Consider the following 23800-nt stretch of genomic DNA (forward strand, 5'->3'; position numbering starts at 1 on the left):
ATAAAGTCTAGATTAGGTGCAAAATTGTTCCTAGACAACGTCAAGTTCTCTTTAAATCCGTAATCGATAATAGGTTTTCACTACCGATCAAAAACCAGTGAAATACATATTACGAAAAAAATATATACCGGTCCAATATGTTTGACATTTGGTTATAGACACTGGTGTTTTGAATCTTGCCATGAGCTCCAATCTTTTTCAGGGAATACAACTTTACCACAAATATTTCAGTTTCGCATTAACATCACTTGTAGTTACTTGGGTTTAAAATCTTACCGTTTGTTTTGTGTTGGGCAACTCGCACGTTACGTTTTCGCATTTCGGATAATCACAAACACATCGGTATGAATCACAGCATGATCCGTTATTAAAAGCTTCCACCTAAAATAAAATACAGAGATATAAATGGGCTTTTGTGGACACTATATTAAGAAAGTATAACAGGTAATATGTTATTGCTAGTTTGTGATTTGGTACGTAACTGGGATATCACGAATATAGCCGTGTACAGTGGATTTTCATGACATATAATCAGTGGTGGGATTCAGCCGGTTCGCACCGGTTCGATAGAACCGTCTCACGAAATTTTATGAGATTAGCGAACCGGTTAGCATTACTGGTTACTGAAAATTAACTTTTTGTAACAGAACCGACTGCAGAACATGACTTTTGTGATAGAACCGGCTGACAAAAAATTGAATGTCACCGCTGCATATAATTAAAAACTAAGTAAACACAAAATTGTCATTAGGTATCATCGAAGATAAAGTTAGAAAAACCGAAACTGTAACTGCAACCTTGACCAACCTTTTCGTAAGATTCGCATTCGAGGCTACTTCCATCATCAGGGCATGGCACATGACTGCATTGGTAAGTGCTGCAACACGTGGAATTGGCACAAGCTTCTTCTGAACTACTGTCAGCGGCAGTGAGTATTACAGGTTCATAACAATCTTGACAAGGTTCCGGCGTAGGACAGGTTGCAGGGTTACATACTGAAATATTAACTCGGTGTCATTTCTGTAGGTAATCGAAAGGGAACGGATTGTATACACATTTTAATGCAGTTTTCGAACTGCATGCATGATTTGCTTTCAACAACTGTTATTGCTTTAGCATTGGCCTTCGTAATTAAATCATCGTACGTGTAGATAAATCTTTAAAGGGTGCCTACAACACTGCATTTTATGGGTTGTGTTACACATTAAACTACTGCAGTGCTTAAATATAGTTATAACACATCGAAATTGATGAAAACAAAACGTCAAATTTTCAAACGTCAAATGAAAATCTGTTAATAACTTTGCATGTATTACATTGTTCGAATTTACAAATAGGTTTGTTGGAAACCGATACTGCAAACCATCCGTCTTACCACATCTGCTTTCGATTTTACAGTCACACTCATGGTTGAATACTTCCGAACATCCAGGAGCATTGCACTCTTCTTCTTCCACACAATGAGAGTCATTGCCTGGACAAATACATTCCGCCTTCTTGCACGTTATGCCCCTTTCTGCTATCGCGGTAATGTTCCTGATCATCGGGTATTCACATTCCAGGCCTTCTGCAGCTTCTGGATCGTGCTCGGAATTACATTCTGTCAAAAACAATTATTTTAATGTTGTTTAATGGACAAGTCATATGTGCGGTCATCCTTCAAGCTAGGTTATGTTAAGCACGACTCTTAGTGCTTAAGTTTTTAGATTCTTTTTAGGCATTTTTTGACCAGTAACATCTTTAACGCACAAAGTCAAAACAGAAAATACAAAATGTATCCGGTAAGCTTGTCATCGTAAGTTACAAACCACTTGGAATATAACAACAATTTGTAGAGACTGAATTGTATCAAGGTTGTTCTAAGCTTAAAATATCTCAACACTTCCCCAAGCTAATAGTTGCTAACCGGTGGAAAATTTCTCACCAGTGGGAATTTATGTACGGGGGGAGGGAAATAGTTTAAGTCATTGACACTAAAATTGCACAAAAACATTGTTATAAAACTAACCGGGAGGAATTCGAATTTGGTGATTGGCTTTAGTGGAAAACTACACATAAATGATTAAGAACCACTGCTCTAAGCCAAAAAACATTTTTTCCAAAAAACTATTTCTATCTTAACATTTTCTATAGCTTGTATTTGCACTTACTATGTGACCTAACTAAAACTGGTTACTCACGGCAGTTGAGTTTATCACAACATCCTCCATGTGTTGTTTCAACGCTCGGTCGCTTGTCAGTGAAAAAGGGGCAGATTTCATTTGGACAGTTGTAATCGGATGGCGAAGAGCTATAGCAGTCACCATCACTCACACAAGTGTAGTTTGTGCAATCGTGAATCCAGTTTTGTCCAGGTAACTGTATTGAATTTAATAAGAAAGTCGGTGGAGAGACGCATGTAAAGAACAAACTAGGTTGTTAAATTTTATTCATATAACTCAAAAATATTACTGGAGACTTTAAAAGCTAAATATACTGGGTGACCCCAGAACTCGTGATACTTTTACAGAAAAGTCTTGGAAAAAATGCTGAACTGCATGATACTTGCTTTAAGATTGACACTACTTATTTAGGCTATTACTTGAAAACTGTACACTTAAATCTCTTTACAACCGAAACAAATTCTAACCTTGGTTTCGTTGTTGAAAACGCAGTAACGACACTCACATTCAAACGTTGGACAGCATTCGCCAGGTCGAGCTGGAACTTGAATCTGTAACAAATTAAACTGACTTGTAAAGCTGGAGTAAATCGTCAAGATGGCCGAGTGAATTGGAGCAAACGTTCATGTTTACGAGGTTGAGGGATGTAATCGTGTCTTAGCCATTATGTTTCTCTAATCGATAAGGTTAAGGCAATGTTACTGCAAACCATGAGAATAGGATGGTTTCAGTTTAAGTGAAGGCACTAACTATCAAATGCACGAAATGAAATACTAACTGATTTAACAAACTTGCATTAAAACTGGCAGTTTGACTCGGTTGAAAAGAAAAGTATAACGAGCATACAAAATGCTGAAAATTTTCAAAAACGTGCCAAACGCCTAGTAAAATGATTAATTATGGGTGTCACTCTCTATTCTGTTACCGTTCTCGCATAGGTTTCCACGTTATATATTATATATCACAAATTTGGAACTGTTAATTTCCAGGCCTAAATTAGTTATCTATCATATATACAGATTTCGTTTGTGCAAGCATCTTCAGTGTCTAAAAATACAACACAAACTTATAAAAACCAATAAAAGGTAGATGTTTCTAGGTATGTTACAGTGGCAAGCTTACTTTTTCTTCGTGTTGTTTGCATTCTACGTCGCTTCCGTCATCACACGGTAACAGCTCACATCTGAACTCGGGACAACAACTGTTGTTTAAGCATGATTCCGCACTTCCACTAATGCCACCACTGAATGTCGTAATGGCTTCGGAGCAATTGCCGCAATCCGGTGCGCCTTGGCATCTATTTAGGTCACACCCTAAAACGTGTGTTTTAGTTAAGTATTTCCAATGTTCAGCTGATGTTACTGAAAGTAGTTGGTTTTAATTCTAGTACGTATAAAAGTCTGGTAACTGATGTACATCATGTCAGGCTAAGGAAAAATTCACATACACTGGGTTAACCTAAGAAAGTTTCACATACAAACAATTGAAAAGATATGTCCTTCGCTTCTGGTGGCGTTTTTCGTACTTATTGTAATAACATTGTATGCCAACACTTAAACACTGTTTGAAAGGTGGCTGTGGCGTTAAGTAGTACATAATTAGCCGAAGTCGGATATAGATACATTTGGACTGTTTTTATAACGTTTAAGCTAGGTACTTACTACACGTGCTGTCAATAACGCAGCCACAGTCCATGTTCAGATCTTCGTGGCATCCATGAGTTGTGCAGTTGTTTCGTTCCACACAGTGACTTTCGTCAGTTGGACAAACGCACTCCGATTTCTGGCACGTCAACTCGTTAAAGTCGTAATAGGTTGTGTTAAGCACTTTCGGGTGTTGACAAGTGACAGAGGCATCAAATGCAGGGTCGTATTCCGGTTTGCATTCTGTGTAAAAATACAAACAGTTTTGGTGTTGAGCTGTTGCAAGTTAAATGAATCGACATAATACGTTACCCTGCTGGTACAATTAAACATTAAACTAATAAATTTAAACAAAACAACACTTTCCTCGTACATATATTGTTTGGGAAACTTAACTTACCATAATGATGGTGACCTGAATAGGACATTGAAATGTTGGTATAAATAATACATTTACCAGAAATTTCCACCGGTTAGCAACTATTTACCAAACCACTTGGAACGTATCAACAATTTTTCGAGGCTGAAATGTATCAAGGTTAACAATACTCCATGCCAATAGTTGCTTACCGGTGGAAATTTCTCACCAGTGGGAAATTATAAATCGTCGGAGCGAAATAGTTTAAGTCAGTGACACCAAAATTGCACAAAAAAATGTCATAAAAATAGCCGGGAGGAATTCGAATTGGGTGATTGGCTTTAGTCGAAAAACTTCACCTAAAAGTTTAAGAACCACTGATCTAAGACAAAAATACATCAACATTTTCCATAGCTTGTATTTGCAGTTTCTATGTGAGCTAACTAAAACCAGTTACTCACGGCAGTTGAGTTTATCACAACATCCTCCATGTGTTGTTTCAACGCTCGGTCGCTTGTCAGTGAAAAAGGGGCAGATTTCTTTTGGGCAGTTGTAATCGGCTGGCGAAGCGGTATAGCAGTCACCATCACTTACACAAGTGTAGTTTGTACAATCGTGTATCCAGTTTTGTCCAGGTAACTGTATTGAATTCAATAAGAAAGTTGGTAGAGGGACGCATGTGAAGAACAAACTACGTTGCTGAATTTTATTCAAATAACTCAAAAATATTACTGGAGACTTAAAGAGCTAAGTATACTGTTGGGTGACCCCAAAACTCGTGATACTTTTAAAGAAAGGTATTTTGTACAAAATGCTGAACTACATGCTACTTGTTTTTTTAGATAGCCACTACTAATTCTTTAGGTGATTACTCACAAAGAAAACTGTACACTTAAATATGTTTACAACCGAAACAAATTCTAACCTTTGTTTCGTTGTTGAAAACGCAGTAACGACACTCACATTCAAACGTTGGACAGCATTCTCCAGGTCTAGCTGGGACTTGAATCTGTAACAAATTAACTGACTTGCAAAAACAGTAAAGCTGGAGTAAATTGTCAAGATGACCGTAGGGGATTAGCGCAAACACTCATAATTACAAGGTTGTGCTGGGATCTAATCCTGTCTTAGCCATTGTGTTTCTCTGATCGAGAAGGTTAAGGCAATGTTACTGCAAACCATGGGAATATGATGGTTTTAATTTAAGTGAAGGCACTAACTATCAAATGCACAAAAAAATCAAATACTAAATGATTCAACAGACTTGCACAAAAACTGCAGTTTGACTCGCTTAAAAAGAAAAGTAAAACGAGCACACAAAATGCTATATCTTTGTTTTAAAAATGTGCCAAAACAAAAACCAGTATGAGGTATAGGGTTTTCAGGTTTGTTACGGCGACAAGCTTACTTTTTCTTCGTGTTGTTCACATTCTACGTCGCTTCCGTCATCACATGGTAGCAGCTCACACCTGAACTCGGGACAACATGTGTTGTTTAAGCATGATTCCTCACTTCCACCAATGCCTCCACCGAATGTCGTAATGGCTTGGGAGCAATTGCCGCAATCCGGTGCTCCTTGGCATCTATTTAGGTCACACCCTAAAACAAACGTGTGTTTTAGTTAAGTATTTCCAATGTTCAGCTGATGTTACTGAAAATAGTTGGTTTTAATTCTAGTACGTATAAAAGTCTGGTAACTTATGTACACCATGTCAGGCTAAAGAAAAATTCACATACACTGGGTTAACCTAAGAAAGTTTCACATACACAATGTTATCTGTGAAAAAATTCACATGCACAAGGTTAACCTAAAAAAGATTCACATATACACAGTTAACCTAAGAAGAGCTTACATACAAACAATTGAAAAGATATGTCCTTCGCTTCTGGTGGCGTTTTTCGTACTTATTGTAATAACATTGTATGCCAACACTCAAACACTGTTTGAAAGGTGGCTGTGGCGTTAAGTCGTACGTAATTAGCCGAAGTCGGATATAGATACATTTGGACTCTTTTTTATAACTTTAAAGCTAGGTACTTACTACATGTGCTGTCAACAACGCAGCCACAGTCCATGTTCAAATCTTCGTGGCATCCAGTAGTAGTGCAGTTGTTTCGTTCCACACAATGACTTTCGTCAGTTGGACAAACGCACTCTGATTTCTGGCACGTCAACTTGTTAAAGTCGTAATAGGTTGTGTTAAGCACTTTCGGGTGCTGACAAGTGACAGAGGCATCAAATGCAGGGTCGTATTCCGGTTTGCATTCTGTGTAAAAATAAGAGCAGTTTTGATGTTGAGCTGGTCACCCTGGTACAATTTATCGTTAACTACCAAATAGACACTTAACAACACTTTCTTGCTTCTTAAACTACTTTTTACAATAACTCTATAGAATTAAGTTTTGAAATTGCCTTTAAAAATTAATCGTCCGTTAAAAAATTACCTTTAAAAATTGCTATGAAACACATGACGTACCACAATACATTTCTTCGCAACATTCTTCTCCCGTTTTGTTTGTGTCCTGGGGAATTTTATTGGCGTAGAATGGACATTCGCGTGACAGGCATTCATGAGGTGAACTGACCACTTTGTAACATCCTTCACCATCGCTTACACATGTGTAATTAGTACATCCTTCTAGCCAAGTTTCATTTTCTTCCTGAACATAAAAAGCAAACAAACTCGTAAATTGAATTACTTTTATTTGAATTAAAGTAGGTTGAACAAGGCGGTGATTTTCTTCCTTTTTTGAAGCTTACAGCTACTAATACATTGAAATTCCATTTGCCCACAAGTTTAAAAACTTTTATGGCACAACCACTTGCTCTTTTTATGGTTTCTCAACACATTTAAAAACAATGCATACATGATATGTGCTTCTTACCCTTGTTTTCCCTTCGTGTAAACAGCTGTCGCACACACATACTGGACAGCAATCTGTATTGACAGGAACCGGTTTTTCATTCGCTGCGCATGGTTTCTCAGGGCAGGTTACATTGGAGCAGCCGTAACATTCACAGCAAGTCGCTTCAATCGTATATTCAGACAAGATGCGGTCGGGCTGCGTAAAGTGTAAACAGATTTATCAAACTGGAATACGTTGCTTCCGAAGATAAAACAAAATTAGTTTCGCAGTTGGTTTAAAGGGTAAAGCTAGTGTTCTTAAACATTTCAGCATCAGAAGACTGCAAAACTGGAAAACTTACGTTTTCAGGAAGAAATAGTTCTTCGACATAGCTACATGTGCTTCCAGGGGTGTTCTTTTCGTTAACTTCTTTAATTTCCGGGTACTTGCAAAAATACCTAAAGAGCTTTCGGCCTATTGCAGGACAGTTTACTGCATTGATTACATCTTGTGTCGTCATCATAGACGCGGTTGGATGGGCCAAAATTATAGAACAATTCGCTTTTTGGCCGAGATTACATTCTGAAAATAGTTTTCTGTTAATATGGAAATGTAATGAAATTATTTTTAACACCACCACATCTTACGTAGACCGCGTTAAAGATTTTTTAACTTTAAATGTCATTTTGTGTTGCTTAACCTCTTAACTTGCTGCTGTAGTTTTAGGTACTTACCGGGCTCCTTTCTTGGTGTACCGCAAATACAACTTTCAGGTGGCATACAAGATTTTGTTGCAGAATCGTATACTTCGCCGTTTTCACAACTAGCGGAAAAGCATATTATAAATTACAATATTTTCCGACAACTTTTTAAATTTAACAATTAAAACATATCTTTTGCAAAATTTAATATCGAACTTTTAAACACAAATTTTTTTTTTTTACACAAGCAGAGGATAAATAGTGATCTCTTTAAACAAAACAAAAAATATTTTATGTGCCATAAATCGTTCATTTAGCGATTTAGTGTGATTCACCACCTTTTAACAAGTACAACTAGAACATTCTCACTCACTGTGGATAGCATCCCTCATAAATGGTCTCCGGGCAAACAATGGTGTCATTACAACACAAAGTTTCGCATGGTGGCGCACGTGGTTCGTATCTCCACAGGCATTTATCATCGTTGCTTGGGGTGGCGCACATTAACGCTGTAAAATAGTTCAAACGGTGTTTACTTCGTAACAAAAAACTTTCTTTTAACTAGAAAATGGACACTTACGGCAGACCGATGGAGATCTCCATTCAACAGTTACTTTACTTATTGCGCAGTCGTGTGCATAGTCGGCCACGCTGCTGCAGAAACACTCGCAATCCCCACCAGAATCACACGAACATGTTTCACGTACACATTTTTCGTAGTAATATTTCGGATCAATCTACAATTTTTTTACATAATTTTAATTGTAAACTATTTGTTATGTCTTGTGAGTAATTTATAAGGTTACCTTGCTGTGGCACTCCGTAAACTCGTCGTAAAGAATTCTACATTTCGTCTGAGCCCAGGCCCTCTTAGTCCCGCAGGTGTCAATCAAACTCTCTTTTACATCAGGGCACTGCAACAAAGTCTTCCAACTGTTTCCGAAGGTAACTGCTGACTGAGTTAAACTGTTGTCACTCAGAGTAAAATCATTCAAGGAGTTCCCGTCATGAATTCCGCAGAGACCACAGGTCGATCGGTGCTACAAAGTACGAAAGCAAGTTTTAGACTATTAAATGTATACACCTTTATTGCTATCTTCTAATCTAATGTATGAAGAAGTTGTGCTGTCTAATGAATTTGCATTTTTAAACTCAAATAAATCAGCTTACTACAGGGTCTTTGCTCATCATCTCAACATAAACGGACGCTTTCCGATCCCAGGCTACTGTGAAGATGGTCTCGCCATGATATAGAGCATACGCCACTATGTACAAGCCACGATGTTCTATGTCAAATCTTGTATGATCGAAGAGATCTTGACGATCCAACATCACATATTGTGTGAGATTTTTGCGAACGCTCATTGTTAGTTCCATCGACTGAAAAGTGTTTTTTTTTTCAGAAATGTATTGACAATTTTGATTTGTTGAAACAAAAAAACGCTAACTCGGAGCCAGATTTAGGGATTAAGGGATTAATATAGTTAAGCGTTATTTTGGATCGTTGTGTGAAAAAACATTTTAGGATTTTTTTTAGCTTTAAAACCTGCTACTGAGAATGCACGGGAGTTTTTTAAGTAATTTTATACTTTTTTACGCAGAGGCAGTTTTTTAGTAACCTTAAAATAGTTTCTCATGCAGTAATGAATTGTAACTCGAAGCCAACAATCACAAATAACAGTCTAAATACTCTTTTACGATTATATGCAGTCAAACACCGTAGTATACAAATCCAGTTTGCTTTAGCGACATTACGCTAATTTTGTTAAGACTGGAGACAATCTTAAATGTAACATTAGTATATTGTGGTGAAAATTCGACTTACCCCGAATATAATATGCACTGTTGTGTCACACACTGCTCGGTTAGAACCAAGACAGTCCCGTCCTTTCACAGTTATCCGGTAAAGAAAGTCGGTCGAGGATTGTGTGCAGTCGTCTGATGCAAGCAAATACTCGCAAGCTCCGCGGAAGTCGAATTTTTTTCCATCAAATGTTGTGAAATACATCCCACCCACTGACTTACACTGGTCGTTGCAATCAGAACGATCATCGTCCCAATTGGTGTCATTTTTACAAGTCCTATAAATATAAAAATGAAGATAAGCTTGTGAATGTTTCGCATCCTGCGAGAAGAGTGAGGTAAATTGCCCTAATGATTATAAAGTGAATAATTTGGGAAACATTTTGTGGTCTTTCTTCGTAAGTTAGACTAAAGCAGTTGGTTTATAAACTCTTTGTACCCAGCACAAACACCTTTAAACCCTAACTTCACTAAATGTGGCGGAAACAAAAAAAATAGTTATCTTTGTACCCGCTCTAGAAGTTTAAAATATCATACATTCAAATATCCTTTAGAATAAATAACTTTCACGAAGCATAGCATCCTTAAAACAAACAAAAAAAATCAGTCTTTTACAACAGTCAACGTAAAATTTGTTTGACCCAATTTTTATGTCAATATTTTAGACACTTAATTTTGTTGAAAAGTTATAATCTACTTACAATCTTTCACATCCGTTGAAAGCAATTTCGCCCTCTTTATATTCTTTGCCATCGTACACACACGAACAATCTTCTTCCCTCACGCATTTATCGCCCTGACGGAATAAACCGTCTTCACAAACGCAGCCTAAACAGTCAAAGATACTATAGTTTACTGTTGATACTTTTGGAATGTTGTAGCTCTGTAGTTAATATATAGACAGATGAACTTGTTGAAAAGGGATGAAAAGGGTGAAAAGCTTTAATGCACTGATGGGACGATCTGCTTTACCTTCTACGCAGTTTTCATCAGTAGGACATGTAGTTTCCGTTTTGTCACTGCAACTTTTTTCGCATGCAGGTTTGCCACCGGTGCAGTTTTTGGCTTTCATGCCTAGTGGGCACGTGATGCTGCTGTCGTCATTAACTGTATGACAACAAACATTTTTTTTAATTAAAAAATGTAAATGTTTGATTTCTACACATTAGAAAAAGAAAAAAAGTACCCATCAACTTTGGTTTCAAAAAGATGTACTTCTCTACAACGGCACCTTTTTACCGAATTGACATTTGTTGAAGTTTCACGACTAAAATTTCGAAACAAAACAAACACAGGCCTTGCATATTTTTTCTCGCTTTAATGCACATGACTTTTCATTGCAAAGCAAGGTCGAAAGCACTTAACCAGGCGAGCTACAAGCCCGAAATGCAGGCATGCGTGTCTGCCAGCAAAATTCCCTAATACTCAAGTATTTGCTCGGACAACCACTGCTTAGTTGGTGCTTAGGGGTTCTTACTTACTTTAGATCATGGTAACCACCGATCATTTAAACATTGTGGTAATAAACCGCCCTGCTTTGTGCTTATTCGTGTGGAATGAGCTTAAAACCGATCCTTACATGTTTCCACAAGCTTATGTTTGTATTTTGTGTTGCAATATGACTCGAATGGAATGTAAAATCGTATATTTGGAAGTAATACTTGTTTAACAAAACTCCCTAATCGATGTAAGGTACTCTTTCTGTTTAATGCACCGTTATTTTTATGTAATTAAAGTTTAAAATTTGTTGTTGTTTTTTAATTTGTTGACACATGCTTAGGTTTAGCTAAAGAAATGTTAAGCCTAATAGAAGATATCAGGTCAAGATGTTTCGCAAAAAAATTACCAAATTTTTGAAAACACGTTGAAACGAAATTGGAACACTGACTTAACCTTGTAAGGATTAGAGTTAAAACGGAACGTCGCTGACCGTAAAATGTTGTGGGGGAGAGGGTATTTTATTTAATTCCCGACTAAACCTGCATAGGAAACCACTTTTTTCGCTTGTTACTTTTGGTGAAAATCCGGATTTTCTGCAAAGGTATTGCTTCGTGCTCAACTACTCAAAGGAAGTTTAGTTGACCGGCGTATTTTGTTTTTTGGTCGACCTTGTGAAAACAATACAAATAATGCATCCAGTTAATGTTTCTAAATCTGATCGCGAAATGGTTGTAATAATACGATTGTTTGATGTTTGTGGTAAATGTCATTATGCAAGGAGCAGTACTGACGATATAGTTTTCCTTTTTGCCATTTGCATTAGTAAAAGCGCAACAACTTTTACAAAACCAAACTTCTGACAATGCTGTCCTACTGTTTTTTTGCGATTTGGCAATGTCGAAACGCGTCTTCTAGCAAAGCTGCATTTGTGCAAAAACTAAAATGTAAACTTGACAACGTGACTGTTTTTGTTGGAAAAAATGCAACGTTTTTGTCCTTCGATTTGGTGCGTGACAGTTAACGCAAAACAATTGCTTAGCGCTCCGAATATGTTGACGGATGCAGCAGTTGACCTTAACGAACGCAGAACTTGCTTTTTAAGTGGGTACAAAGTTTGAGACAGAGAGATGGGGATTTCTCTTGAATCTTGTTTCTCGTCTTGAGCGTCAAGGGAATATTAAACGACACGAAATTATTGAAACTCTGTTTCTTAAGTGTTCCTTGGACATGGGGCATTGCGATTTCAGTATTTAGAGGATAGCCCAAAGGTCTTTTCTGAGTAGTCTTAAACAATACATCCTGAAAACATTTACGTAGAATCTTCCTATTTCCATTTAGGCTTGTAACGTTGTACGACGTTGACAGGAAAAGAACGCAGTGTCAGTGGACCTGCGTGCCCCAAAACGTTTTCGCGTTGCAAAACAGATAGCAGAAGCAAACTTGAACTCAAGTTGGCGACCCCACAAAAATGCGACGGATAGAGAACAAGACAATGAGCTCCGACGACCGAGGCCTTGTCCCATAATCAAGTTTCCGTTACGTTTGTAACCCAAGTCGCGCAGCGTGGATTGCGTGCGAAGGTAATTAGGAAACCCCCCGCAGCCGTCGACGACGAGACGCTGTCTTTAGCGAACAAGTGCGGTGGTGCAAAGTTCCGCGTCAAGCTCGACGTGAAACGCAAATACTTTGCAGAAGAGGTGGGTATTGTTTTGCTCTCAACGTCGAGGTCTTTTGTTGACAAAATTTTAAAGGAGCATTTTTTCTCGATCCGGGTTAAAAATTTAGGAGACGCGTTTACCAATGTATCTGTTGACGCGTCCGAATTAACTCAAAAACATGTCATCGTTCAAAAAATATTGGGGAATTAAGGGCATTGGTGTTTTACGTCCTTATCAGCGAGATTTCGGACGAAATGACTTTAAACGACAATTACGTTGATTGATTAACTTGTTGACTCAACAAAAGACGGTTAAAAAAACGTATTGTTGCGTCAGTACCAAACTCAATATTTTTGCACTATAGAGCGGTACTTGTTGAACATTACATTTGTTTATCAACGACGTGTATGATCAGACACGTTAAGAAAATACAATATTTAATATTTTTTGACTGATATGTGTTAAATCTCACTTACCATCTTTTGAGCGACAGTTGTAAACTCCGGAAGAACAAGTGCTATGAATAAAAACACATAACTTTTACCGTTAAAAATAAAAAATAAATGGCCACTTGCAGTCGTTTATGTCGGCAAACGCCAAGAAGGCAATTATTATGCAAATCTAAAAAGTAGGTAATAAGCAAATGTACATCGGCACCTGGACATATTAACTTGTAAGTATATATTTAAATTATTCGGATTACACATTATTTCATACACCTAAATCCAAAAAGAATTTTTAAAACTGTCCAAATAAAAACGAAAATCCTTAAGAAAATCAAGCATTTTAATTTTCATACGAAAATGATAGCAATCTTACCAAATATTTTCTGTGTCTCTCGTCACGTGACCAGCAGGAAGCCACTCCTGATTGACATAGCAAGGACATAATGAGAGTTCCACACACCTTCCATCCTTGCTCAGGTACAGGCCTTCATAATGGGAGACACTTTTATGCATTCGGTGGTGTAGTTATGCAAATCGTTTGTAAGAATAGTCTTACACTGTAATTTCAATTTCTACAATTAAACCCAAACAACCTTTATTTTAACGTTATTTCCCGTAACACCAGGTTTTGTGTTTCGTACCCCCTAGGTAGACGTGTCCTTGATTTAAACCATTTTGTCTTCATAGACAATGTGTGTGATTTAAATTGTCTCAGACTTTACTTACCATCGTCACATGTGCATCCTTCCACTCTGTGAGCGTCCGGGCATTTTTCCGGCTCCATGTGGGATCTGCAAGTTCGTCCACACAAGGTCGTGTTTGCTTTGTAGCTTTGACCTTCAGGGCAAGTTTTTGCTGCGGAAACAAAGCCAAGGCTCTAGGGTTTTGTTTTCATTGAAAACAACCGACGGTTTGTCACTAGTTCTAGACCATTGTAGTGAGAACATACCAATGTGATGGTGACAAAGAATTGAAGCACAACAAAAGTGCCAGGTGGTAGCTAGTTTCCTTGGAAACGGGATTTTATTACCGGGTGTACAAATTTAATATTTTCTGTATTTTTAACCTGTTTGCGATAAAATCTGAAAACGTCACAGTGGTGTACTGGTTTATTGTACTCTTTGTTCTACGTAGTTTCAACAAAGTTACAAAAACGTAAAATTGAGGCCTTAAACCAAAATTTGCCGTGAAGTATGTTTGCAGCAAACATAGTCTACAGACACCGTAAAAGCCCGTGTTTTATGGGTCACGAGAGTAAGTGATGCGAAAAACCGCTGTCGTTTTGCTCGTTGTGAGCATGGGCCTTTCTGAAGACCAATACACTTCCTTGTTTTCAGTTTAGTTTTGAACAAAAACATCCCAATATTGATGTTCCCTAAGGTTTAAAATTACTTAAGAACTAAATGTCAAAAGGAATATTGACACGACAGGAACTTTTGTGAATACCATGAATGTGTGGGGGGTTGTCGATACTTGACGACAGATAAGGGAAATCCAAACATTGAACATGAACTTTAATCTTAAATAAACCTTTAAAGCCTGGAATGAAAATGTTGATTTAAAAACACAAACCATACTCGACGAGACGTTCATACAAAAGGTAGTAACGTTTGGCTTGAATGTGGATAGTGACATGAAAAGTAATTGTTGTTATAATAACAGAAGGTTATGAACTTGTATTTTTTGCTGGGATCAACCCTGTCGTGTCAACTTATTTTATTTACAACGGCACACATGAATCTTGTGCCTCTTTGTATTTTGATATCAAAGCGGAACAAAAAGATAAGTTCGTTTCCATGTGTGTGTAACCATGGCTATTCGCACAAGGACACATCTTACGATACTTCTTTTCACGTCGTAAACATAAATCCTAACGTATTTATAAGTCGGGCTGGGGTTCAGGTTCGGGCTTAAGTTCAAACAAAACGGGCTTGAACTGGGTCTAAATTCTTACGCGGTATCATTTGTGCCGCAACTTTACCAATTTCCATGCCTTGGTGCTTAAAAAAGGTTTGGGTCGAGTTTTGTGCTTATCTTATGGAGCAGAGCCTCAATTTCAGGTCCACCAACAACGCTTACAGACAACTTACGGCAAAAACTATTGTTCCTCCAATTCACAACGATTCCTGCTCGCAGACATTCGTGTGCGTAAGCCGAAATGACGTCACACATGCAGTCATTTCCGGTGTCACACGCGCAGGCATCTTGTTTGCAGTTTTTGAAGTATTCCTCGTATGGGACGCACTGTCGGCAACGATCGAACAAGGGCTGGCGCAGAATCGAGCATTTCTCGTTGGCGCTGGTAGCTGAATGAGAAAAGGGTAAAAATGCGAAATATTTTTTTCGTAGATTTACGAGGTTACGGGCTGTTTCCTTTTTTGTATTAGGTGTGAAAAATATAAATAGCACAACTTTATGGATGAAATTGTCTGATTTTCGTTCGGTTTTGGCCTGTCATATTTAGTGGTAGTTAGTAAACGCCAATAAACATGTTCAAACAAGTATAGCTTACACCGAAATTACGTGTTATTAAATACGCTTCAGTTCTTCTCAATTGCCCTAATACCCCCAAAGTTGACGCAAAATTAAAAGATCGAAGTAAAATGAATGCAAATTTATTCAATTTCCTTTATTCTGCACATGTCACATTTTCATTAAGTAATTGTCTTATTTAGGATGCTCATTTATGGCGCTTGGACCAAATAGCAAGGTAATCTACTTTTGTAAAACTTATGCTGTATCATGTTGCTTCAAAAAAGTAATATCCTCCAACTAACGAGAAACTAGCTATTTGCATCCCGTTTTCAAAACATGAAACGCCACAACTCCCCCGCAGAGAAAAGGGGGTCATAGCCTCTATGTGTGCACAAGGGGATTGTGGCGCAACTGACGCCGACTTATTTTTACCCACCTCCTTGGGAAAACAGCGTGCAGGCATCGTACGGTGTCGAAGTTGGATCGACGTCTGCACATGTAGCTGGGTATTTCCAGGAGTTGCCAAAAACAATTGGGGTACCTTCCAGTCCGTTTTTGCAGTGAAAATCGTCAGTTGTTAAAGAATTGTACGTTCCAACCAGGCCACACATTTGATCTAAACGGAAAGGGTGAAGAATTTGTTTACGTGCTTTGCGGGTTTCGGTCTTCACGCTCATTTACTTTCGGGACATGGTCAGTTGCAAATGTATGCCCCACACAATGATTGATGCATTAGCGCAGCAGACGGGGGCGTCCGTTTTTGCCAAACAGCTTATAAACTACGTGCCGTTTTGAATAGATTGCACCGTTTTCTTCAAATTTGACAGTAAAATGGAATTTTGCACCCGAAGCTATGACGTGAATGGAAATATTCACCGGTCAAAACAGGACGCTTGTTTATTTGACTACCCGGTCGGATCTTGTTATTCTCGGCATTGTGCGTGGACCGTTATACTACGCTTTTGTGAACAACAGTACAATGAACGAACCTATACAACCTTTGGTTTGGTAAACAAGAATTCAGCTGTGATAATGCCCTGATGCTTAAACTAGAAGGTGCAAACAAAACTTCGAGTAACGTGCTACGTACCCCGTACGGGGTAATAAAGTAGCCACTAGGGATATGGAGTAAAATTACTATGTCCACTAGCTGCTACAGTTTCTATTAATTTTATTGGGCATTTTGGGCCTGAGCGTGTTATATATCTGCTGTGAAGAAAAACAAACTGTAAAATTAAAATCGGTCCTCTTCGGGATGGAAAGCCATAATAACCTGTGTTGGCTTAACCAGCGGGAAAAGGCTAAATTTAAAAGTGATAAAAAACCATTTAATCGTTTAGTCTGCTGGTTTGCACTTTTGTGGTACAAAACACAGATGTTTTACGCCAAAGTGTAGCACTTACTTTTGTATTTTTTTGGGACAGTGAGTATGAGAGTTGATCGTTGATTCCACAAGAGTTTAACTTGAGTATCCCGGATTGCAACTTCAATATACTCCGATGACAACTGACGTACTGAAAGATCACCTGAAACAAAAAAAATATGTCGGGATCCAAACCACTATTTGCTGGTGAAAAAGTCTAAATATTTCTCAGCGATCTCTTAAGTTAGTTATAAAAAACTGTCCCGAAATTTTGATCGTCAAGCTACTCTTTGCACCATGTCAAAGGCAACTTCATTAAGTTTTTTGCAGAAAAATAAGTTTTAAAGCTATATTAATGTTCTCACCGTTGTTTGTTGGCAGGGTAACGTGCATGTGATTCTGGACCACGACCTCCCCGTCTTGACCAAGGATCACATAAAGATACGTATCCGGAAGAATGACTTGAACGCGCCTAAAAACACATTTTAATGTCAAAAAAGATATGGATTTAATACATATAAATAAACCTTCACCAATTCGGTCACGAAACAGTTGTTTGACTTTTGTGAACCAACATTCTTTGTGATTTATGCCCAGTTTAGAAACGACTTACATTTTAGGACCTTGTTGTTTTTGTCCTATATACTTCTAGTTTTCGTCATTTTGTCGTTGCTTTCGTGCAACTAGTTTTACTTAACGTTTAAAATAATGACAGCAGTTTATATGTTGGTTTTGACTGGAAGAAAATCTTTACAAACCTGACACACGAGAACATAGAGCTTGAACCACAATGCTCAACCGTGACGTAAATGGAAAAGTCTGAAGTCTTCGCCCGACAATGCTCAGCAAATAGATACTGGCACGTGGTCCCAGGGAAGTCGTACCAGTTTCCATCCAAAGTTCGGAAGTGACCGAAACCGTTGGCAATCGCAACATCTAAATGTTAAAAAACATTTCCAAATAGTACTTTTGTAAAACAGTAAAACAACACAACGTTTCGACAGATTCTGATTTTTTCTGTCCAATAACACATCAATTTTAAAAATCAGTTTTTTTCAAATAAGAGCGCCAGCATTACACCCTTTTACAGCACTGTGTAAAGTATATTTAATACTTGCTTAATATATTTTTGATTGTCGTAACTTACCCATGATTGGACGTAGTTCGGCAACTTCCCACATTCCACCGGCGCAAACACTAAAAACATTGAAAAGATATTGAGACATTTAAACATATTGAAAAATATATAAAAAAGCAATGCGAAACCATCTATCATTAATGCAGCACATCATATAGGTCTACTTTTATGCGTGAGGTAAACTTACAGCTTCTTGTTGGCTTGTTCACGTGTTTGTCCTACTTTATACTTAACACCCTCGTATGTACAAGGACATGCTTCTTTTGGTACACACATAGTACCAGACCAAAAGGTGTCTGGAAATTAAAATACAACAATAAGAATTGAAACTATTGTAGTTGTTATTCAAGTGCCCTGAACTGATTTATTGGCAGGTGTTTAGATGTTTGTTTACTTGGGCCTGTTCGTGTTCTGAGCAGTTGGACACTAAAACAATTCAAGGTATACGGGTTTTGGATGTAGGGTTGAGCTTATGCCATGTGCGAAACGTAATATTAGACAAGTTCATAAAACTTTAACATTTTTGTATTAAAGAAAATTAAAACATTTTACGAAAGTGCGTTAAACACTTGTTTCTTAAACAAGTGTTTAACGCACTTTCGTAAACTTAAAACTCGTTTTACTAACTTTTAAAGTGTATATCTTGGGTAAAATAATCAATATTCATAAAAAAATTCCACATTTTTACCTCCAGAACATTCGCAACCTTCAATGCATGCCTGGTCGCAGAAACCAGTGCCAAAGTTTTCACAGGATGCTGGACAACTGCTCGTGCATTCTGAGAAAACTTGATTGCCAGGGCATGTACGCTCTATAAAGACGAAGAAAAGCTTTAATTTCAAAACAACCAAACAGTTACAAAAGTCTAATTCGACATATCGATGATGCTTGTATTGCACTGTAACATACTTGAGTCAAAAAAAACTATTCATTCATTTTTTATAAAACGACGTGTAAATTTATCAATTTAAACTTCAAATTAACTTACTGCATGAAGTCCTAGTCCTCCATTCTCCCACCCGTCCACCTTCTGCCGCGCAACTGCGAGCGTACATTGAAACCACCGCGCAATGGCAGTCTGCTCTTTCTAAGTATTGACATTTGCACAAATCAAACATGCACTGTTGGTGGGTTCTGGCGGGGTTAATACGACGGTGGCAATCAGCAAAAGCTTTGGAAATTAAGACGTTGCAAATAGATTCGATTTCCTGACAGAAAAAAGTAATGTAGGTTTTGTTGCAATTCCAACATTTTGCAGCGTTTGTACATTACTATATGGTGAGCTAAAAAAGGTTAACAGTTCTGGCATTAGGTTCTAAACAGCGAGGTTCGGAATGGCAGTACAGCAACAGCTTTGAATCGAAACACAATCTTTTAAAAAAGTACAAACAACTTAGGATTAGTAAGTGATTTTAGACCATTGAAACGGTAATACATTTTAGATGTCGTAAGGTTAGGAATGTTTAAATGAATTTTTTTACTTAATCTTTGCATTTGTCTATTTTGATTTTACTTTGTATAAAATTAAACCAGATGTGTCTTACTGGAGTGGAGTGATTTGCACACTTTTCGTCGATTTCGCTTGGAGTTGTGCAAACCTCCCCGATGTCCTCAACTACCAATGATTGCAACTCTAATTGCTTAGCAAACCATTTGTTTGGATAGTATCTACTTTTCCTCTTTCCTTGGGTCGATTCTAGACCAAAAAACAAAGTTATGTTGTAAAAATACAGTCACAAGAAATGCAAAGCAAAGGGTATCCCGCTTTTGTTTTGCACTATTTTTCGAACTTAGTGTAATGTTTAAAACATTTCTTTGTTACAAATATATTTGTTGTGATTTTATACCTAAAGAAACCAACCAACACATATATGTTTCTTCCAATGTGAATAAATGGCAAATGGATATAAAAAATTTAACGTCCAATTAGATACATAAACTGATTTTTCACCGATTTTTTGTTACTTATTTTGGATAAACCAAAGTTCAGGTGTTATCACATTATACCTGAAGTGTTACTTGAAACAGGTAGATATTCTCCGCAAAGACCTTCCAATTTTCCGGCCACACTCTCGTCCGGTTTAAAGAAAATTGAGAAGTGTTCTTTGTCGATCTCCAACACATGGTCATCGAACATAACGTATATGTAGTTGTCGTTATCCGCAATCGAATAATGGTTGTAGGAGGTTGGAAGCTCCGCGCTGGTTTGGTATAAATTTTGTATAAATTAAAACATTACAAACCTTTTAAAAGGTAAGTATATACCAAAACAAAAAGAAATGTCACAAAAATCTATGGATAAACTCTACGGAACGAAGATACAAGATATGTTAAATAGTTTTTCAAAATATAACTTTTGTAAGTATAAGTTTGATAAAAAAACATTTTGTAAACGGTTTGAAGCAAAAATATTATTATTTCGCACATGATTAGGTAAACAAGCGATGTCAAATTTTAAGCTTGACAATATCTTATTAGTACGAGACAAACAAGCGCCGTGCCAATGCCTTATGTGGCTTGTTTTACCATCTGACAGGCAACATACTTTTTTTTCAAAATATGATATTAAAAAACGAAACAAATTCCCAAGAAAACGGATTAAAAAAGTTCGAAATATAAAAAAAGTTATCGTCAGTTCTTTAAACAAAAATCTGTTTTTTCATCATACCGGTGACCTCCGGTAAAAACTTCTCCATGATCGGTAATTATTACTTGATCGACGGCCCCTTCACTGATTGACACATTGGCTACACATGAACTAGCGGTGTTTGCACACTCCTTATGCATTCGTACAAGAATCTGTGGGAAAAATAAAGCACTGTTATTGTAAATACTGCATTAGCGTATTTGCGTGAAAAAAGTATTGTAGTGTTACCGCGAAGTTAATCAATCTAAAAAAGTTTTAAATTTATATTTATAACTTTTACGTCTGTTAAACTCACCGTTATTATATTGAACGTAACAAGCAATTGTTAGTAATTCTCTAGTAATTTATTCGTTGCAGAATTGTGAATAAAATTTTCTTTTCGATGACATCATATGGTGAAAATGACACCAGTAGCAAGTTTCATAAAAACCAAATGGAATAATCGCCAAAACGTTTTGTACTCACTTCGAAAGATCCATCCGTAACCATGTCAACGGTTTTTGACAGTATGTACTGGCATGTGCCGTAGAAATCGTACGTTTCACCGCTAAACGTCTCACCGTGACCCAAACCATATAAGGAGCATTCTCTTCTGGAGCTAGTGCTGCTTGACCTAGGTGGTTTGGAATCACTAAATTCGTCATGCGAAGCTGTAATACAAAACATAAAAAATGTCAAAGTTCTGTTTCATGGTTAATGCAAATTCATTATACTTACTGTATGAACATCGATATCCAAGATAGCCGGGTGAGCAGGCACAATATTCCAAACCAGCGCATGTGCCATCGTTGTAACAGAAATCATCATCGCCTGTACAGTTTGCTGTAAAACAAAAGCATTGTAAAATTAATTTAGTTGTAGACAACACGGTTAGTTTTTCGGATGTGGACTCTACCGTTTAAAACGCTTTAAAAATTGCGATTGTAGTAAATACAACTGTACATATGATTATTCCAAAAAAAAAATGCTAGTTTTTTCTAGTTGCAGGTATTTTTTATTGTTTATATTCCTTGTCTAAAGTAAAAAATATTTTAAAATACACAGCAAAATTCTAAAATGAATGAGAAATACCAACCTCGTAACTATTTTGTCAACATTTTAAATAAAACTTACGAGTCAACTTGGTTTCGTAGTAGATCGAAAATCCCTTGTAAGCAATTGCGGAATCTGATACGAACTGCACAGTCGCTTTATTTTCTGTCGTTTCCATCTCTACCCCACTGGGAAGTTCATTTCCACATAGTTTGTTCTGCCACATGCGTACACCAGAAACCCGCAGATAATCGTTTCTGTAAGTTAAAGCACAAAACAGTTACAGAATATCGTCCTAATTATAACAATATGTGTTTATTGTGCCAATCCGCAAAGGACTTGTTATTGTAAAGTACAGAAAATAATAATACATTATAATGTATACTGTAGACACAATTTGGGAATCATGGACTGTTCAAATTTTTTTTAGTAGATGCCGATTCGCGACGATACCTGGTTCGTAGCGCGAAACATTTCAACACAAATACCCTCGCGTTCTCATGGCAAGTCCACACAAAAATAGTCGACAAGGCTGTATACTTGTTGATTTAACTTGCTCCTATTTTACCTGCATTCTGATGATGACTGGAGTTTAAAGTAATCTACATTTAACACGATAGTGTGTCCTACAGGAGCAACGATGGTCCAAGTGCAATTGGCATTGCTGGAATATTCAGCAGGGTAGTTGGGTGATGCGATTTGCCCTGTAGGTTCCGTTAATGTTCCCCCGCAGGCTGTAAAAAAAAAGTCGCGTACATGTTGAGAACCTGGCTCTAGGTAATTCCCCGTTTACACCAATAGATTAGTTGTATATTGTGCGCTTTTGGTTTAAGTTGTTGGTAGCAGTACGCACCGAAAAAAAAAATCTGCAAGCTTTCTAGACACATTTTTACTACTTGTAAATTTAAGTCGACCGTAAATACGCCACACACTTAAGCTGTGTTAAACCAATTTAGCAAAAAAATACCAACACTTACGTGTTTCAAATAGGGGTAGCCTACATGTAAAATAGCCACCAATTGTTTTACTTACGCTTTAGCTTATGTTACATTACAAGTTATGTTTTAAAAGGTTTTCACAGAATAGATTTAAATAAATTATTAGCACTTACGACAAGGTCCTTCATCGCACGCTTTCGAATCCATTCCATCAAGAGGTGGACAGTTCCCTGACAAACATCTTCGTATTCTTTCCTGTGTTCCCATGCCACAGGTTGGGCTGCATGGGGACCATGGACCCCAATCAGCCCACTCTATCGTTTCTGAAACTGTCAGGTAAACGGAAATTGCGCATAAGCTTGCGTTGCCAGAAGAAATAAAACTACCAAAACATAAATAATAAGCCTTTCATTAAGAAACTATTAATTAATGCAGTGGTCTGTTATTACCTTGAAGCACTTGTTGGTTTCATCCACGTTATGTTTTAAAAAGGATTCCGCATTGCCTTTTGCAGAAAAGAGCAACAAATAAGATAGTTGTACTTACCACAAGGCCCTTCATTGCACACTTCAGCTTCTATTCCATCAAGAGGTGGACAGTTTCCTGTCGAGCATATTCGCATCCTTTCCCGTGTTCCCATTCCACAGGTTTGGCTGCAAGGAGACCATGCACCCCATGAAGTCCATTTAACCGGTACGTTGGGAGGCCCATTGTCAAACAGATCGGGAAGATTGAAACCAGGAAACTGCGCTTGAGCTTGTCTAGACACAAAGAAAATCACCACAGCCCAACGCAGAACCCACATAACGTTTCGTTTAGCTTGAACCCGCAGCAATGACAAGAATTTCGCGCGCAACTGACAAACGCCAAAATGCACTGATGCCGTCCACAGGAGTAGCACCAGTTTAAGTACAGAGAGCAGTTGTCAATCTACGCCCAAACAATAGTTGCTGCAGACAATAGGCGTCCCCCTTTTTTGTGTTGGGGCTTCCCAAACTTTCGTTCAGTTCTCCGAAATGCTTTGCATCGCTTCATCTGTGTGGGTGAGGTAATATTACAAAGAACGAAACGAGAAAACGCAAAACTTGGGGAATTTTGTCTCCCACTCAAAATGCTCAAAAGTTACAAAAAGGGCCTATTATATGTATA

General features: G+C 37.6%; 1 protein-coding gene across 1 annotated transcript; it reads right to left on the reverse strand.

Annotated features, from left to right (window-relative positions):
- Nucleotides 1–5553: 5553 nt before the first annotated feature.
- Nucleotides 5554–23456, reverse strand: LOC145205597 (mucin-6-like). The gene is made up of 35 exons (XM_080078330.1): nucleotides 23198–23456; nucleotides 22825–22980; nucleotides 22282–22447; nucleotides 21795–21970; nucleotides 21399–21503; nucleotides 21147–21331; nucleotides 20703–20833; nucleotides 20042–20235; nucleotides 19579–19730; nucleotides 19023–19242; nucleotides 18723–18845; nucleotides 18222–18330; nucleotides 18044–18093; nucleotides 17655–17832; nucleotides 17262–17368; nucleotides 16937–17059; nucleotides 15970–16149; nucleotides 15149–15364; nucleotides 14505–14597; nucleotides 13785–13913; nucleotides 13432–13543; nucleotides 13089–13129; nucleotides 10487–10621; nucleotides 10216–10342; nucleotides 9537–9792; nucleotides 8882–9091; nucleotides 8518–8751; nucleotides 8292–8448; nucleotides 8085–8220; nucleotides 7745–7833; nucleotides 7372–7592; nucleotides 7050–7226; nucleotides 6641–6824; nucleotides 6206–6430; nucleotides 5554–5762 (listed from the first exon to the last, which is right to left on the reverse strand). The coding sequence occupies exons 1-35, from the start codon at nucleotides 23454–23456 to the stop codon at nucleotides 5554–5556; spliced, it is 5565 nt and encodes a 1854-aa protein (XP_079934456.1).
- Between the last annotated feature and the right edge of the window lie 344 nt (nucleotides 23457–23800).

Source organism: Phallusia mammillata, chromosome 8 (assembly GCF_965637545.1).
Source record: "Phallusia mammillata chromosome 8, kaPhaMamm4.hap1.1, whole genome shotgun sequence".
Lineage (NCBI taxonomy): Eukaryota > Metazoa > Chordata > Ascidiacea > Phlebobranchia > Ascidiidae > Phallusia > Phallusia mammillata.

Excerpts from the sequence above, each read along its gene's own strand:
- LOC145205597 (XM_080078330.1), bottom strand. The coding sequence starts at position 23,456 with ATGTGGGTTCTGCGTTGGGCTGTGGTGATTTTCTTTGTGTCTAGACAA. Across the intron at positions 8,449-8,517 it reads TTACGGAGTGCCACAGCAAG|ATTGATCCGAAATATTACTA; the intron begins GTAACCTTATAA and ends AAAAAATTGTAG. Across the intron at positions 8,221-8,291 it reads GAGATCTCCATCGGTCTGCC|CGTTAATGTGCGCCACCCCA; the intron begins GTAAGTGTCCAT and ends ACTATTTTACAG.